The 19,308-nt window shown below is 43.3% G+C and overlaps 1 protein-coding gene across 1 annotated transcript in view; it reads left to right on the top strand.

The window, feature by feature from the left end:
• zmynd12 (zinc finger, MYND-type containing 12) overlaps positions 1–18,895 on the top strand; it is a 66,493-nt gene extending 47,598 nt beyond the window's left edge. Inside the window, exons 4-8 of the mRNA XM_070860238.1 lie at positions 575–744; positions 2,290–2,412; positions 5,486–5,612; positions 7,527–7,672; positions 18,596–18,895. Of these exons, the coding sequence (XP_070716339.1) occupies positions 575–744; positions 2,290–2,412; positions 5,486–5,612; positions 7,527–7,672; positions 18,596–18,757 (728 nt within the window). The 3' untranslated portion in view covers positions 18,758–18,895. The remainder of the gene's footprint in view (positions 1–574; positions 745–2,289; positions 2,413–5,485; positions 5,613–7,526; positions 7,673–18,595) is intronic.
• Positions 18,896–19,308: the final 413 nt, after the last annotated feature.

Raw genomic sequence — 19,308 nt, 5'->3', positions numbered from 1 at the left:
CTGGAGACCTGCTCTGCTACACGGACCTAGTGCGCACACATATCGCAGTGTGGGCAGGTCTGTGCTGCCCCTGGGCCCTCGGCTCTTCTGGGCCCCGTACGCTCATTCACCGCACCTTCACCCACGATGTTCCAGGGCCTGGCGCTCCAGCTCTATTTATAGCCCGACCTGCGGTGGTGTTCTCACACAGGTCGGGGTGACCCACAATGTTTAATTATACACAAGCAGAAAGCCAGAGCAAGGAATGAGCCTAAACGGTTAGTATCAGCAGGCTATTTGACTGTGGGGACATCACAGCGGAACCGAATATTGACATCACCTAACATCCAAACATGCACACTTTCTGGCAAAGGTCACTAGATAGTAATCAGGAGGGCCCTGACCTGTTGTTCTCCAGCTGAGGCCTTCTCACTTACCATACCAGATAAATCTGCGCCTTCCTACTCTGCAGGGTTTAGTGCAACATCTAAAATCTTCGCTGACCGAGATAGTACTGGAGGTGAATTTTATGTTTTTAAGGTTTGTTGTATTAATGTTATCAGTAATGTAACCTTTTTGTGTAAATGTTGCTCAGGCCTTGGGCGGTTAGATGAAGCAGAGGAATACCTCTCTCAGGCTCAGTGGACAGTGATGAAGACCACAGAGTGCGTTAATGCCATTGAATACAAATTGTACCGAAACCTGGGCCTCCTGTACTTAGCCAAATGCGACAACCAGAAAGCACTCTGGTACTTCGCTGATGATGTAAGTAGCTGAGAGAAAAGGGGTTGACAGAGAACAGCAGAGTGTTCAGCTAAGCTTTTGCGTTTGATGAACTAAATGGACTTTTACATTTTGGAATATATATACAGAACATATTACATAGTTGCTTTTATCTTTTCCCCCTAATTTTCCTCCCTCCCTCATTCTAAAAGTGCTGACTCTTGATCTGGGAGTAACGCTCTGGCTCCGCAGCCAAGAAACTGGTAGCAGGTATCTGATCATGGGGTGAGGGGGTGAAATACAAACTTCATCTTTGACTGGTTGAGAGAATTGCTGAAGCTGGTGGCAGTGTTGAGGCCAAACCTATCACTTGCTTCCAGTCAACATTTTAATCCCACATTTAAGCACTTTTTGTGCTGTGGCTCAGTGGTAAATGCTCTCGCTTCTGAGTCAGACAGTTATGGGTTCATGTCTCACTTGAGACTGGAGCACAAAATTCAGGCTGACACTCCAGTGCAATGCTGCACTGTTGGAGGTGCCGTTTTCAGATGAGACGTTAAAGCAAGGCCCCGTCTACTGCCTCAGGTGGACAAAAAAAATCCCATGGCACTATTTCGAAGTAAACCAGGAGTTTTTTTCCCCAGTGTCCTGGCCAATATTTATCCCTCGACCAACATCACTAAAAAAACAAATTGTCTGGTCATTATCATATTGCTGTTTGCTGGACCTTGCAAATTGGCTGCCGCATTTCCCACATTACAACAGTGACTGCATTTCACAAGTACTTCACTGGCTCTAAAGTGCTTTGGGACATCCCGAGGTTGTGAAAAGCGCTATATGATTTCAAGGCTTTCTTTTCATGACAAGGCTCACTCTCATCTGTGGCCATTGCATGTATCTCAATGTCTCTATCTTGCTTGATCTGTCTCCAAGTCGCATTCCTACCTCATGTTAAACATCAATGTTTTCTTTCTCATTTCATTCTTCAGTGCCTTCCTTCCCCCTCCATGCCAGGCCTTCAGCATGATGCCTGTTCACCTTCAAAACATGCAGCTGTAATGTTTCTGCAGTATTGTCATATATATTACCTTGGCATGGACTATAATTTATTTAGATCAAATGTGTCTTGTCTTTTACAAATTCCAACATACTTGTTTTTCCCTCTTAATATATATTATATCTTTTGTATGCATTCAGAGTAGTGCAAGGTAGACATTTTTTTGCATAGATATATACACACACACACACTAAGGTGGGGTGGGGAAATCAGGCTTAGTGCATGATGCCACCATACGCATCAAACAATGCATACTCCTTTTGACTAACACAGGCTGGATGATTTTTCAAACAAAACATCTGGAATTGCGTCACTATCACGAGTCAGTCTGCTTGTTCACTGCCATTTCAGCTCAACAGTCAGACAGAAAATATCAGTGAATATATTTCTACTTTATAGCCATGTAATATTAAGTTACCTTTATTTACCTTTTACTATTCATTTACAATAAAATGGACGGGTCCTGCATTATGAAAGCTGCCTCATTTCCCATTTGAAAGACACTAAGTGCAGAAACTTATTCTCGACAGATTTACCACGCCACTGAGGTGTTCAGCACATCTGATATTCGCACAGCAGGTGGATATTTCCACATGGCCAACGTGTTTTACAGACTGGAAAAGATGGACATAGCAGACTCGCTGTTCTCGGAGGTAAGCATCAGTATCACACACCTGATCAACACCTTCAGGGCAAAACAATTGGCAGTTTTCTTTTCTCTTTGCCTGGATTTGCTGACTCATGCTAGAGCACTGCTCCATGGGGGCACTAGTCACTCTCTGGTACCTAGCAAAACTTGAGACTGAACATTGAGTATTTGCACCTATTCAACCATGGATGGTGTCACAGTTAAGGGCAATCCTACCCCCGCCCAATATTCACATACACTGTAACGGTGATTTCGAACAATGATGAGGAGCTGGAACTCTGGGAGATTCCTCCTCCTCTCTTTCCTCCCCCCCCCCCCCCCCTCGCCCCCTCCCCACCCCAGACCAGGGGGTGTTAAAACCAATTGTAGCACTCAATACTATCCCAGATGAAATGTGCTAACAACACAGAGCCAGACCAGTACCAGGCAATGCATTAATCCCACTGAGCAGCCAGGAACCATTAATTTAATTCTTGAGCCATGTTCAATATTTAAATTTTACAGCTAATAAATTCTCTGCATTCAAGAAAAAAAGTTTTTTGATGGAGAGTGAGACATTAGTACAGTAAATGGAAAACTGACTCGAGTGTTCACAACTCCATCCCACAGCATGCTACCCGCCACCACCTCAGTAAAACCCCAATACTGCACGAGGTAGAAAAAGCCATAAAACAGCTCAAGAACAACAAGGCTAAGGGAGCGAATGGAATCCCTGCCGAGGCGCTAAAGTATGGCAGAGAGACGCTGTTGGCGTGGATACATGACCTCATCTCTCTCATCTGGAGGGAGGAGAGCATGACGGGAAATCTCAGAGATGCAGTGATCGTGACCATCTTTAAAAAAGGGGACAAGTCCGACTGCAGCAACTACAGAGAAATCTCCCTGTTGTCAGCCACTGGGAAAGTCAACGCTAGAGTCCTCCTCAACCGTCTTCTCCCTGTGGCTGAGGAGCTCCTCCCAGACTCACAGTGCGGATTTCGTCCCCACGGAGCACAACGGACATAATTTTTACAGCGCTACAGATGCAGGAAAAATGCAGGGAACTGCACCAGCCCTTATATATGGCCGCCTTCGACCTTACAAAGGCTTTTGACACTGTCAAACGCAAGGGTCTATGGCATCCTCCTCCGTTTCAGATGCCCCCAAAAGTTAATCACCATCCTCCACAACGACATGCAGGCCGTGATCCTTACCAACAGATCCATTACAGACCCAATCCATGTCCGGACCGGGGTCAAACAGGGCTGCGTCATCGCCCCAACCCTCTTCTCAATCTTCCTCGCTGCCATGCTCCACCTCACAGTCAACAAGCTACCCGCTGGAGTGGAACTAAACTACAGAACCAGTGGAAACCTGTTCAACCTTCGCCGTCTCCAGGCCAGATCCAAGACCACCCCAACCTCTGTCGTTGAGCTACAGCATGCGGATGATGCCTGCGTCTGCACACGTACAGAGGCCGAACTCCAAGTCATAGTCAACGTATTTACTGAGGCTTACGCTAAACATCCGTAAGACAAAGGTCCTCCACCAACATGTCCCCACCGGACAGCACTGCCCCCCAGTCATCAAGATCCACGGCTCGGCCCTGGACAACGTGGACCATTTCCCATACCTCAGGAGCCTCTTATCAACAAGAGCAGACATTGATGATGAGATTCAACACTGCCTCTAGTGCACCAGTGCAGCCTTCAGCTGCCTGAGGGAAAGAGTGTTTGAAGATCGGGCCCTCAAATCTGCCACCAAGCTCATGGTCTAAAGGGTTGTAGTAATACCCACCCTTCTGTATGGCTCAGAGACATGGACCATGTATAGTAGACACCTCAAGTCACTGGAGAAATACCACCAACGATGTCTCCGCAAGATCCTGCAAATCCCCTGGGAGGACAGACCAGGCCAACATCCTCAGCATTGAAGCACTGACCACACTTGATCAGCTCCACTGGGCAGGCCACATTGTTCACATGTCAGATACAAGACTCCCAAAGCAAGCGCTCTACTTGGAACTCCTTCACGGCAAACGAGCCAAAGGTGGGCAGAGGAAATGTTACAAGGACACCCTCAAAGCCTCCTTGATAAAGTGCAACATCCCCACTGACACCTGGGAGTCCCTGGCCAAAGACCGCCCTAAGTGGAGGAAGAGCATCCGGGAGGGCACTGAGCATCTTAAGCTTCATCGCCGAGAGCATGCAGAAATCAAGCGCAGGCAGCGGAAAGAGCTTGCGGCAAACCAATCCCATCCACCCCTTCCCTCAACGACTATCTGTCCCACCTGTCACATAGACTGTGGTTCTCGTATTGGACATTTTAGCTACCCAAGGACTCATTTTTAGAGTGGAAGCAAGTCTTCCTCGATTCCAAGGGACTGCCTATGATGATGATGATGATGATGATGATGATGATGATGAAGAAATGGAAAAAGCCACACCAGTGTAGTCGGGATACATTTCTGAGGTTGGGGGATGAGGGCGGGGAGGCTAAGCAGAAGCAGCTTTATTTGTTCTGTACCTAACCTTGGAGTGCTTGATGGAGCAGAGCAGATAAAGCTTTAATCTATAATTTAACCATGCTAAATGTGATCGGTGAGTCCCTGGCGCTCACAATAGATGCCTGAAATGGAAACCCAACATCCCAGACTGTGATGAGCGCATAAATTCCCAGAGAACAGTGTAATTGGTGACATTTTGTGCTTGGATCAGAAATTTTGTGTAAATGGTCAATTGGGATTCTACTTGGATGTGCACTTAAAGTGCCGTAACCTACAAGGCTACAGACTGGAAAGTGGGATTAGGCTTGATAGCTCTTTGTCTGTCGGCGTGGACACGATGGGCCGAAATGGCCTCCATCCATGCTGTAAATTTCTATGATTCTATACAGTGGGAGTGTGTGGGAATAGATGTGGCACCATTGGGATTCTGTGCAGCAGCAGTCAACGAGAAGCATTTTTATTGTAGCACAATGAGATGTGCACACAAATTAGGCTTGTACATTTGTCTAGCAAACAAAATAAACTTTTAAATAAAGATATTTCAATAACCGATTGCATTCAAACAGCATTATGATTCATATTTTCAATGCAGGTAACCAATATCTGGAATGCTTTCCTGGGTGAGCTGGTTGAGACGGAAATACAAAAAACACTGTGGAAAGCAGGGATCAGTTCACCAGAATCTGGCACCACATTCGTGGAATTGGAAGATATTTTCGGTTAGTGCTCTACAGCACGATTAGCTGTTTCCTTACAGTATTTACACACACAACTGTGATATTGGCAGGAAGTAAAAGCAGCCATATGCCAGAGAGTATTTACACAAGGGCAATCCCTCTAACACAGGAGTTTAGATTCTGGAGTATTTTAAAATTCCTTATAAATTCTCTCCACATAAAATCAAAAATGTCCACAGCGATTCAGAGTAATGACTGACTAGACAGTCCGAGCGATGAACTGCATATTGTTTTAGTGTATCCAAGAAACTGTAATGATCAGTAAGCTAGGTAGAATAGTCAGCAGCATATACGCAGGGTGATAGAGATAAGGGTTACTTCTGGACACGCGGCGATATCGGACTGAGAACTTAAGTGTAGGATGACCCAAGAGTGGAATATTAATTATTGGACAGGCATGCAGATGTGTGGTGGAGGTGTTGAAAGTGTGAAGAGAGAAAGGCTTCATTGTAATAAAAATCTAAAAAGGTAGTAAAGTGACGATTCTGAAGGCCAGCTTTGGCTAATCATGTGTGTGAAATATCCAGAGATTTCACTTCCCTGAATTGTCCAGAGATAGTATTGCTAATGAGCATACATGAGACGGGGGAAGTGGTCTACGGTAACCATTAACATGCTTACGTACTAACCTTATGAACTCACATACTAACCATACGTGCCATAGATAAACTTGCATACTAACATCATGCTTACTGTATACAATTACCTGTAAAAAGGTACAACACACCAGTGTACTTTCAGAATTCTTCAGTAGTCTTCAGTTCAAAAGGCCCAATGACTTTGCTGCATGTGAGTATAATTGACATCACCCTCATAAGAACTGCGTGTGTTGGGTTTGTATTAGTGTATAGATAATTAAAGATTATTACTCAGACGTGTCTCTATCTCCTGGGTCCACAAGTGTGTATGTAAATGAAGGAAAGGATTATGCTACTCCCAACAGAAACAAACTTTATTTGGTTCCAATTTTCTCCCTTCCATCTCTGGCTACCAATTCTTGCTGGGGTACAGTTCCACTAGGGTTGACAATCCTCTAATACCTCACCCAAATGACCATTCTTCATGTATGGACCCAGACATTGAATTTGCAGGCTATTTGACAGTGTTGGTCATCACAGCCCGATCCTCACAACAGAACAACAGATGTTGGCAGCACAGAAAGTCATTCAGCCGGCTCTTTGTGAGAGCATTCCAAAACTAATCTTTAATGAAAGGTCACCGACCTGAAACATTAACTCCGTTTCTCTCTCCACAGCTGCTGCCTGACCTGTTGAGTATTTCCAGCATTTTCTGCTTTTATTCCAAAACTAATTTCACTGCTTCAAATGTCATCTACTCTTGCCTCAACTTCGCTCAGTGGCAAAGCATTTCCTGCTGTAACAATTCTGCATAAAGACACTTCACCTAATCTTTTCTCTAACTCTGTGACCATTTTAAATTGTTATCCCCTCATCACTAACTCACCAACTGGAGAAAATAATCCTACCCTGTTCATTCTATCAAATCACTTCATCATTTTAAAGACGTAAAAAAACTCCCCTTGGTCTTCTCTGCTTGAGTGGAAATAGTCCCATTATGTCGTCCATCGTAACTATAGATTTTCATCCCTGATATCTTAGTGAATATGCAATGTGCTCTCTCTATGGCTTTAAAATGGAGCACCCAAAACTACACATAGTACTGTAATTGTGGCTTAACCATTGCTTTATGCACATCTTTAATTTCCTCTTTGCTCTTGTACTCTTATACCCCTTTATAAAACCTAAAATGCTATTCTCCACACTTCTTATGAAGGTACTATCTCCTGTTGGGCTATGGTTACACAAGCTTAGCTGTACATTACCTGCATGAGATTCTGTTTTTAAAATGCAATCTCTTTGTTTGTTTATCTTGAAGATGAAGCCCAGGAAGCAGAAGCAGTTCAAATCCTGCATGCAGTTTTTGATCTGCGGAACCAGGAGTACCTCCCGAAACATGGCAAAATTGGAAAAATTGCTCACACCCTGGCTATGCTTTATTACCTGTTTTTGGATTTTAAAAAGGTAGGCTTCACGTTGCCCTTTTAGGAAATGTATCCATAATATGCGCAAATGATTAGATACTCACCCAAATAGACTTGATCATTGACTACAATATCCAACAATGAATTTGTGTGTAAATCGGTTTTATCAAATTGCTAAAGACTAGGTCAAGCTTTTGTCAAATTGCTAAGCGATCGAGACCTTAAACAAGGCCATAAATGACGCGATAAAACGTCCTGTTGCTTTATGACAGTACCACATAAAGATGGATAGCTGGGTGGGTAACAGCATCACCTGGTATGGTACTGAGTCAAGAAAATCAAGCGTTCTGCACCAATTTAGGAAATTTCAGCTGGTAGAGCAGTAATAATTGGTCTTATGATTCCTGGACTGGGGCCAAAAAAGTTGGCTAGGGTGCCTACCCAATTATTGTCCTGTGCCTCTACTGAAAATTGCATGTGAAGATGGCAGATAAGCACATGTTCACAGTGACATTTGGGGTCTGGGATGGCCATATGGGCCAGGAGCTGTGAGGCTGCCAGAACCACTGGATTTGTATATAGCACGAGTTAGCACCTTCAGAAAAGGAGGCAGATTTTTTTTTTTAAAAAGGAGAAAATGCTTCCACTTACACTACTGTTATCACATCCCATCAAGAACATATAAGGGCAGGAAGAAAATACCATTCAACACTTTCAGTTCTCCTTCACAACTGCTGCTTAAAAAGAACAAGGCTTCTCCTGCTGGCTGTGGTTAAAAACACTGTTCCATGTGGTACTGGCCCAAATCAATCAGAAGGTCAAAGGTTGGATTCCTGGTTTGTGTTGTTAGTTGATCTCATCTAACTGGTTTTCAGTAATAGCGAAGGAGTTAGGCTTCCCACAATCCACTGATTCTTGGTGGAAAGTGCGCAAGTGTGGCCAAGATTAGGCTTGACTATAATGAACACCATGGTAGCCTAGATTATCACATGGCTAAGTTCACAGAAACATACAAAATTCTGACGGGATTGGACACGTTAGATGCAGGAAGAATGTTCCCGATGTTGGGGAAGTCCAGAACCAGGTGTCACAGTCTAAGGATAAGGGGTAGGCCATTTAGGACCGAGATGAGGAGAAACTTCTTCACCCAGAGGATTGTGAACCTGTGGAATTCTCTACCACAGAAAGTTGTTGATGCCAGTTCGTTAGATATATTCAAAAGGGAGTTAGATGTGGCCCTTACGGCTAAAGGGATCAAGGGGTATGGAGAGAAAGCAGGAATGGGATACTGAAGTTGCATGATCAGCCATGATCATATTAATCAGGCTCGTGCAATAGTGCAGGCTCAAAGGGCTGAATGGCCCTTGTACTTATTTTCTGTGTTTCTAAGAATAGCCACTTGTTTGAGCAGCAAGGAGCTGATGTGCCCATGGAACTGTACTCCAGGAAGAAGGGAGCATCTGTGGAGAGAACAGACATGTGTACTGTATCCAAGATGTTAATTTATCTCTGTCTCTCCACAGATGTCCTTTCTTTAGAACCTTTAAGATGACACTGGATTGTCCCAGTGTCTTTAAAGCAGGGCACAACTAATAAGAAACCCTGATCATAAAAAACAAAAAGACACTGAAATTAAATAAAATTGCCACCCGTGTGGATTTTGTCCTCCAATCCTCGCGAAAAGCCTCACCAGTTGCTGAAAGCCTCAAGCGTGCGGGCCATCTCCACAGATGCGGTTTGACCTACTGCGTATTTCTAGCATTTTATGTTTGTTTCAGATTTACAGCAGCTGCGGTTTTTTGCTTTTTGTTACTGCTGGCTGGAGAGCCTGGAGGCAACGGAACCTAATGTTTAAATATATAACTGAATGGAAACTTGAGGGAATATTTAAAATGAGGCACTTGTATTAAGTACTCAGCTGGATGTTTGCTACTCCATAGAAGCCAGATCTGTGTTCTCCAAGGCAGGGTGTCTACTTCAGTTCTAATTGGCAATAATGGATCTATTCCTTGATATTAGTATCAGCCTACTCCTGAATATTCAAAGATCACAGCCTTTCTTTCCTATAATGCTTCAACTGTCTCAAAGCATATGTACAATGGGCCATAATTAAAACACAGACGTGTACTCCCCCACAGAGCTAAAGCATACACCATTGTGGTTATGCGAACCTGGGATCATGTGGGTGGCGGTTCTTTTATGGACACGCTTAATTGTACTACAAAAATGGCCAACAGGCTCCACCCCTTATTTCTGATTGGTCCCATTGGAGGATAAGTCACACCCTGAAGTTTCATACGAATGTGTCACTGGATCCACCCATCCCAAGGTCTCACTGACTTTGCAAGTTGTAACTCAATCCAGTTTGACTTCCTGAAGCGACAGAGGACACAGCTCCCCAGAAGACAGCAAGGGCCAGCCAAAGTCCCGTACCCCAGTCCAAGTGCATGGCTCCCCCAGCTGAAGTGCCTTACCCAAGCACGTGCATCCTCCCACCCCCACCCCCGTGACTGTTTCTCTCTTCCCCTCCCCCCCCACGCCTCTGTTTCCTCCCTCCGCCCCGCCCCCCACCCTCTCTTTCTCCCTCCTCCCCCCCCCCACCAGCATCTCTCTCTCCACACAGCTTCTCTCTCTCTCTCCCTCCACTCAGCCTCTCACTTGTGGCCCCAAGGCCCTCCGACTCGCGGCTCACGGGAGGCTGGAGCTGCAGTCACATGGCTCTGGGCAGCCAATCAGGTATAGCATGTTCTCATTAATAATAAGGGGAACTCCGTAATTTGGATTGTAAATTAATTTCTTGTAATATACACAACCTAGCAGGGCTATTGTACAATATGCAATCGATGGTACTGATTGTGCGTGTGCTAGAACTCCATTCCCAATACAAACCTTTCTTTCGTTCCCATTACGTTGTGCAACAGGCTTCCTGAACCTGCTTGCACAGGACTTAAACATTGAAAGCGTAATTACTTCGGAGTAGGCAATTAGCCCAACTTTTTGCCAGCACGTTGGTTTCTATCAGGAGGTGAAAGATGCGGTGAAGCCTCTGTGCATTTGTAACTTGAATGATCTCAGAGTAAAGGATCCTTTGGGGCAGAGTGATCATAATACAATACAATTTAACCATGGGGCAGAAATCCCGGCTTCCCGGGCCGGTACGAATTTCCTACAGACACAGGAAGGCATTGGAAAAGCCACTTTTCAGCACGCAATGCGCATGCACTGAAAACCGGCTTTTCCGATCTGTCAAGCTGGAGCTCGACAGATCCTCCGTAACTCCAGATCCAGCACATTCGCAAGGGCAGGATTGCGGAATTTACCCATATCTTGCCCTGAAAACTCTTGCGCCTGATAAAAGCAGGCGCATAGCCTACTTTTACAGGCGTAAGAGTTTTAAAACATACAAAAATATAACAAACACATTTTATTGTTAAAAACCCTCCCCACTATGGTAAGTTTATTTAAAACCATAATTTAAAAACTTTTAAAAATCAAACATATATTTTTTTTTATAAGACATTAATAACTTTAAATTTAAATTAATCTTAAATATGTAGTGTATATTTTCTATTTTTTATTAGTGTTTTGGTGTTTGGGGGCTGTTTCTTAATCATAATAATAGGAACTCCAACTTACGGAGTTCCCATTATTATGAATGAGAAGATACTGTATCTTGATTGGCTGCCCAGAGCCATGTGACTCCAGCTCCAGCTTACAGACGTCATGCCATGAATGTGCTGCGACGCGCAAGGGAGTGAAGGCCTCAGGACTGGGATCTTGAGTGGGCGCAGCAGGAACCGTTAAATGCGCATTTTTTCCCCTTTTTCAGTCGTTTGCCCGCAGAAAGACCTTGACTGGGATTTCTAGGCCATTATGTTCGAGAGTGACTTGCCCAAGTCCGAAACTAGAGTCTAAACTTAAATAAAGCCAATTACATAGGTATGAAGGGAGAGTTGGCTAAGGTACATTGGAAAAACAGATTAAAAGATATGGCAATAGATAAGCCGAGGCTAGCATTTAAAGAATTATTTCATAATTCTCAACAAAAACTTCACAGGAAAAGCGATCTATCCGTGGTTAACTCAAGAACTTAAGGATAGCATTAAATTGAAAGCAGAAGGTTATAATGTTGTGAAGAATAGTAGTAAGCCTGAGGATTGGGAGAGTTTCAGAAACTAGCAAAGGGTAACCAAAAAATTGATAAAAAGGGAAAAAATAGACTATGAAAGAAAACTAGCAAGAAATATAAAAACAGATTGTAAGAGCTTCTACAAGTATGTAAAAAGGGAGAGAGTAGCAAAAATAAATATTGGTCCCTTAGAGACTGAGGCAGCTGAAATGATTATGGGGAATAAGGAAATGGCAGAAACTTTAAACAAATATTTTGTATCTGTCTTCACAGTAGATGCAAAAAGCATACGTAAAATGGTGTGGAACCAAGGGTCTAATGAGGGTGAGGAACTTAATGTAATTAATATAAGTAGAGAAAAAGTACTAGAGAAACTAATGGGACTAAAAGCCGACAAATCCCCTGGACCTGACGGCTTACATCCTAGGATTCTAAAAGAGGAGGCTACAGAGATAGTGGATGCATTGGTTTTGATCTTTCCAAATTTGCTAGATTCTAGAATAGATTCTAGCGGATTGGAAGGTAGCAAATGTAACACTGCTAGTCAAGAAAGGAGGGAGAGAGAAAACAGGGAACTACAGGCCAGTTAGCTTGAAATCGGTAATCGGGAAAATGCTGGAGCCCATTGTTAAGGAAGTGGTATCAGGGCACTTAGATAATCATAACATGATTAGGCAGAGTCCACATGAAAGAGAAATCGTGTTTGACAAATTTATTTAGAGTTTTTTGAAGATGTAACTAGCAGGGTGGATAAAGGGGAATCAGTGGATGTAGTATATTTGGATTTCCAAAAGGCATTCGATAAGGTGCCACATAAAAGATTATTACACAAGGGCTCATGGGATTGGAGATAATTTGTCAGCATGAGTAGAGGATTGGTTAACGGACAGAACAGAGAGGAAATAAACGTTTTTTTCAGGTTGGCAGGCTGTAACTAGTGGGGTGCCGCAAGGATCAGTGCTGGGGCCTTAGCTATTTCCAATCTATATTAGTGATCTAGATGAAGGAACCGAGTGTAATGTGTCCAAGTTTGCTGACTATACAAAGCTAGGTGGGACAGTAAGCTGTGAGGAGAACACAAAGCATCTGCAAAGGGATATAGTGAGTGGGCAGTAAGGTGGCAGATGGATATAATCTAGGGAAATGTGAGGTTATTCACTTTAGCAGGAAGAATAGAAAAGCAGAATATGTTTTAAATGGTGAGAAACTTTTAAATGTTGGTGTTCAGAGCGATTTAGGTGTCCTTGTGCAAGAAACAAAAAAAGCTAGCATGCAGGTACAGCAAGCAATAAGGAAGGCAAATGGCAGGTTGTCCTTTATTGCAAGGGGGTTGGAGTATAGAAACATAGAAAATAGGTGCAGGAGTAGGCCATTCGGCCCTTCGAGCCTGCACCACCATTCAATATGATCATGGCTGATAATGCACTTCAGTATCCCATTCCTGCTTTCTCTCCATACCCCTTGATCCCTTTAACCATAAGGGCCATATCTAACTCCCTCTTGAATATATCCAATGAACTGGCATCAACAACTCTCTGCAGCAGGGAATTCCACAGGTTAACAACTCTGAGTGAAGAAGTTTCTCCTCATCTCAGTCCTAAATGGCTTACCCCTTATCCTTAGACTGTGACCCCTGGTTCTGGACTTCCCAAACATCGGGAACATTCTTCCTGCATCTAACCTGTCCAGTCCCGTCAGAATTGTATATGCTTCTGTGAGATCCCCTCTCATTCTTCTAAATTCCAGTGACTATAAGCCTAGTCTATCCAGTCTTTCTTCATATGTCAGTCCTGCCATCCTGGGAATCAGTCTGGCGAACCTTCGCTGCACTCCCTCAATAGCAAGAATGTCCTTCCTCAGATTAGGAGACCAAAACTGTACACAATATTCAAGGTGTGGCCTCACCAAGGCCCTGTACAACTGCAGTAAGACCTCCCTGCTTCTATACTCAAATCCTCTCGCTATGAAGGCCAACATACCATTTGCCTTCTTCACCTGCATGCCAACTTTCAATGACTGATGTACCATGACACCCAGGTCTCATTGCACCTCCCCCTTTCCTAATCTGTCACCAGATAATATTCTGCCTTCCTGTTTTTGCCACCAAAGTGGATAACCTCACATTTATCTACATTATACTGCATCTGCCATACATTTGCCCACTCACCTAACCTGTCCAAGTCTTTCTGCAGCCTCTTATCATCCTCTTCACAGCTCACACTGCCACCCAGCTTAGTGTCATCTGCAAACTTGGAGATATTACATTCAATTCCTTCGTCTAAATCATTAATGTATATTGTAAATAGCTGGGGTCCCAGCACTGAGCCCTGTGGCACCCCACTAGACACTGCCTGCCATTCTGAAAAGGACTACTCTTTGCTTCCTGTCTGGCAACCAGTTCTCTATCCACGTCAATACATTACCCCCAATACCATGTGCTTTAATTTTGCACACTAATCTCTTGTGTGGGACCTTGTCAAAAGCCTTTTGAAAGTCCAAATACACCAGATCCACTGGTTCTCCCTTGTCCACTCTACTGGTTACATCCTCAAAAAATTCTAGAAGATTTGTCAAGCATGATTTCTCTTTCATAAATCCATGCTGACTTGGACCGATCCTGTCACTGCTTTCCAAATGCGCTGCTATTACATCTTTAATAATTGATTCCAACATTTTCCCCACTACCGATGTCAGGCTAACCCATCTATAATTCCGTTTTCTCTCTCCCTCCTTTTTTAAAAAGTGGGGTTACATGAGCTACCCTCCAATACATTGGAACTGATCCAAAGTCTACAGAATGTCAGAAAATGACCACCAATGCATCTATTATTTCTAGGGCCACTTCCTTAAGTACTCTGGGATGCAGACTATCAGTCCCTGGGGATTTATTAGCTTCAGTCCCATCAATTTCCCAACTAATAAGGATTTCCTTCAGTTACTCCTTCTCGCTACATCCTCGGTCCCCTAGTATTTCCGGAAGGTTATTTGTGTCTTTCTTAGTGAAGGCAGAACCAAAGTATTTGTTCAATTGGTCTGCTATTTCTTTGTTCCCCATTATAAATTCACCTGATTCTGACTGTAAGGGACCTACATTTGTCTTCACTAATCTTTTTCTCTTCACATATCTATAGAAGCTTTTGCAGTCAGTTTTTATGTTCCCTGCAAGCTTACTCTCATACTCTATTTTCCCTCTCCTAATTAAACTCTTTGTCCTCTGCTGAATTCTAAATTTCTCCCAGTCCTCAGGTTTGCTGCTTTGTCTGGCCAATTTATATGCCTCTTCCTTGGATTTAACACTATCCCTAATTTCCCTGGTTAGCTACGGTTGAGCCACCTTCCCCGTTTAATTTTTACGCCAGAGATGTACAATTGTTGAAGTTCATCCATGTGATCTTTAAATGTCTGTCATTGCCTATCCACCGTCAACCCTTTAAGTATCGTTCACCAGTCTATCCTAGCCAATTCACATCTCATACCATCGAAGTTACTTTTCTTTAAGTTCAGGACTCTAGTGTGCGAATTAACTGCGTCACTTTCCATCTTAATGAAGAATACTACCATATTATGGTCACTCTTCCCCAAGGGGCCTCACACAACAAGATTGCTAATTAATCCTCTCTCGTTACACAACACCCAGTCTAGGATGGCCAGCTCTCTAGTTGGTTCCTCAACGTATTGCTCTAGAAAACCATCCCTTATACACTCCAGAAAATCCTCCACCACCGTATTGCTACCAGTTTGGTTAGCCCAATGTATATGCAGATTAAAGTCACCCATGGTAACTGCTGTACCTTTATTGCACGCATCCCTAATTTCCTGTTTGATGCCATCCCCAACCTCACTACTCCTGTTTGGTGGTCTGTACACAACTCCCACTTCTGCCCTTGTGTTCCGCAGCTCTACCCATACAGATTCCACATCGTCAAAGCTAATGTCCTTCCTTACTATTGCGTTAATCTCCACTTTAACCAGCAACGCTACCCCACCTCCTTTTCCTTTCTGTCTATCCTTCCTGAATATTGCATGCCCCTGGATGTTGAGTTCCCAGCCTTGGTAACCCTGGAGCCATGTCTCCATAATCCCAATTACATCATATCCGTTAACAGCTATCTGCGCAGTTAATTCATCCACCTTATTACGAATGCTCCTTGCATTGAGACATAGAGCCTTCAGGTTTGTTTTTTTAACTCTTTGTCCTTTTAGAATTATGTTGTAATGTGGCCCTTTTTGATTTTTGCCTTTGATTTCTCTGCCCTCCACTTTTCCTCATCTCCTTGCTACCTTTTGCTTCTGCCCCCATTTTACTTCCCTCTGTCTCCCTGCATAGATTCCCTGCCATATTAGTTTAAACCCTCCCCAACAGCACTAGCAAACACTCCCCCAAGGACATTGGTTCCGGTCCTGCCCAGGCCCAGGTGCAGGTATAAGAGTAAGAAAATCTTACTACAATTGTACAGGGCTTTGATGAGACCACACGTGGAGTGCTGTGCACAGTTTTGGTCTCTTTATCTAAGGAAGGATATACTTGCCTTGGAGGCGGTACAACGGAGGTTCACTAGATTGATTCCTGGGATGAGAGGGCTGTCTTATGATGAGAGACTGCAGAATGAGCCTATACTCTCTGGAGTTTAGAAGAATGAGAGGTGATCTCATTGAAACATACAAGATTCTGAAGGGGATTGACAGGGTAGATGCTAAGAGGTTGTTTCCCCTGGCTGGAGTGTTTAGAACTAGGGATCATAATCTCAGGATAAGGAGAAGGCCATTTACAACACATGGAGGAGGAATTTCTTCATTCAGAAGGTTGTGAATCTTTGGAATTCTCTGCCCAAGAGAGCTGTGGATGCTGAGTCCCTGGATATATTCAAGGCTGAGATAGATTTTTGGAGTCTAGGGGAATCAAGGGATATGGAGATCGAGCAGGAAAGTGGAGTTGAAGTCGATGATCAGTCATGATCTTATTGAATGGCGGAGTAGGCTCGATGGCCTGTAGGGCCTACTCCTGCTCCTATTTCATATGTTCTTATGATTGCAAGTTCTGGATTTAGAGTATGGATGCGGAAATCTCGAAATTGGTCAGTTTTAAAGGTGCTATGCCGACCGCAAATTCAGGGCCATTATCAATCTACCGCTATTCCCATATTATCTATTTTAGACAGGTCACCACTCACAAACAGTAAGCTGAGGGATGTTAATGCTCAAATGACAGACATAAAATACTACAAGCAAGACAGCTTGTTGACTGTAGCACTGTGACTTTTGTTTAACAAGCACAGTAAGAATAATGGAACAAGCAAGTGCCTAGATGGGTCCTGAGGGACAAGCATTGCAGATATAAACGCGTGCCTAAAAAAGCTCAAGGGATGAATACTGCAGGTCTACATGACTACTTAGGAAAGCTCAGAAGGTACAAGCATTATAGGTATATGTAAGTGCCTAAAAGGCCTCACAAGGGACAAGCATTGCAGGACAATGCAATTGCTTCGGAAGGCTCACAGGTCCCCCACATGAACCGAGGTTACTCAAAGCACTTACTTTGTTCAGAGGGAAGAGGAGCTTTGAGTGCTCTCCCATCAATCCACATCTCGGGCTGAATCGAGACACCTGAAATAAGAGGAAATTAAAAAAAATTCGACTGCAGATCAAAACTGCATTTTTAACCAGTATCTTGAGGAAATAAATACAGGAATCTGCATTCAATAATTCATAATAAGAGGGTGAATGCATTTCAGAAAGTTGTAGTGAAAATGGCAGGTTAAAACCGCCAAGTCTCTGAGAAATACACTCATGTGCATCAGTGCAAAAACTGGGAGAAACAAATTCCAAACTTAAGTAAATCTTTGTGATGTTGTAGTGTTATAACCAACTCCATTGCATAAGATTTCCAAGGTTCTGAATAAAATAGTGAAACCAGATTTTATTTTGTTGCATTCTACACCAGCTGAACAGCAAAGTCCTGTAACGTTTACTACTACAGTACATTCATTAACATCTGCAACACGTGAAAATATAACTTATCAGTGACTCATCCAGGTTCATTAGGGATTTGTTCTGATCCAGTGATAGTGGTTGGTTACCAGTCCATTTCCCATCCTATTCCCTCTACACAAAACATCATTTAGCAATTAGCATGGGATTATTGATCAACTTGTGCCATGAATCAGGGAATCGATTCTTCATTAATAGAACAGTTTTTTTGAAAAAGAAATCCTGGAATTCACACTGCTCTGTCTTGAAGAGCCATAACACCAACAACATTAATGCAATTCACAGCCTGGTGCATTTTAACAGCAGGCTGGTGAGAAATTTTATAATATATTTGAATGATCTTTGTAATCATATTGGGAAGACCCTGGAGCCCCAAGTAAGTTTATTTTCCTCTCACAGTGCGAGATGCTCTTGCCCCTGGCTGGAGAGTCTAGAACTAGGGGTCATAGTCTCAGGATAAGGGGTCGGCCATTTAAGACTGACATGAGGAGAAATGTCTTCACTCAGAGGGTTGTGAATCTTTGGAATTCTTTACCAAAGAGGGCTGTGGATGTTCAGTCGATGAGTATATTCAAGATTGAGATCGCTAGATTTTTAGGCACTATGGGAATCAAGGGATATGGAGATAGTGCAGGAAAGTGGAATTGATGTAGATCAGCTGTGATCTTATTGAATGGAGGCTCGAGGGGTTGAATGACCTATTCCTGCTTTTATGTTCGTAAGAGGGCAGGAATGGCCTATTAGAAGCATTTCACTGAATCAAGGGTGATTTCTTTAGTCTTTTGTTTTTTTTAAGTAAAGGACAGAGATCCCTTTAATACAGGTGTGTCTCTTTTCTTGTTACAGGCAGTTGAATATGGGAAACTGGCTCTGGAGGACAGCGAGTTGTGTTTACAAAACGAGAAAGAGATTGCTACCATCACGCGTCTTCTCGAGATGGCTGAAAAGGCACTTTCGTATCCTGGGGGGAAGGGACCATCTGCCTACGCGTGGGCCAACTCGTGCTAAAAGTTGCTGTGCCATATGTACCAGGCTGCTCACTCAGTTCACCAAGCTGGAGCACTGGTTATATTTTAATATGCTCACATGGAGGTAGTGGCGGGTTCTACAATGTTTTGGCAATTAAAAAAAATTCCACACAGAAAACTGTCCAAGAGTTTTTTTTAGCAAAGAGTTTACAGCAAGTCAGGGGCGCGAGCTTCAATTGTGACAGGCAAAAGCCAGTATCACATAGCAAATAGTGCATTAATGCAACAAAAAATACATTAATGTAGCACCTTATGTCTCACATACATGTCACAAGTATTTTGCACACAAATTATTTTTCAGTGCAGTGTTATTATGCAAATGCAGCAACCATTTTATACCAAAATCCCACAAAAAGCAATTTGAGGAATTACCAATTAATCGGCTTTTGTGGATGTTAGTTGAGGGTGGAATATTGGACACAAAGTACTTCCCACTCTTCAAAATAGTGTCATGGGACTGTGAATGTCCATCAAAACCAGCAAACAGGATCTTACAGGTCTGTCTGCCACTAAACTTGCCTAGCCAATCGG

Source organism: Pristiophorus japonicus, chromosome 18, assembly GCF_044704955.1.
Source record: "Pristiophorus japonicus isolate sPriJap1 chromosome 18, sPriJap1.hap1, whole genome shotgun sequence".
Taxonomy (NCBI): Eukaryota; Metazoa; Chordata; class Chondrichthyes; family Pristiophoridae; genus Pristiophorus; species Pristiophorus japonicus.
Note: the sequence above shows the minus strand (reverse complement) of the source record. Positions and strands in the feature narration are given on the sequence as shown.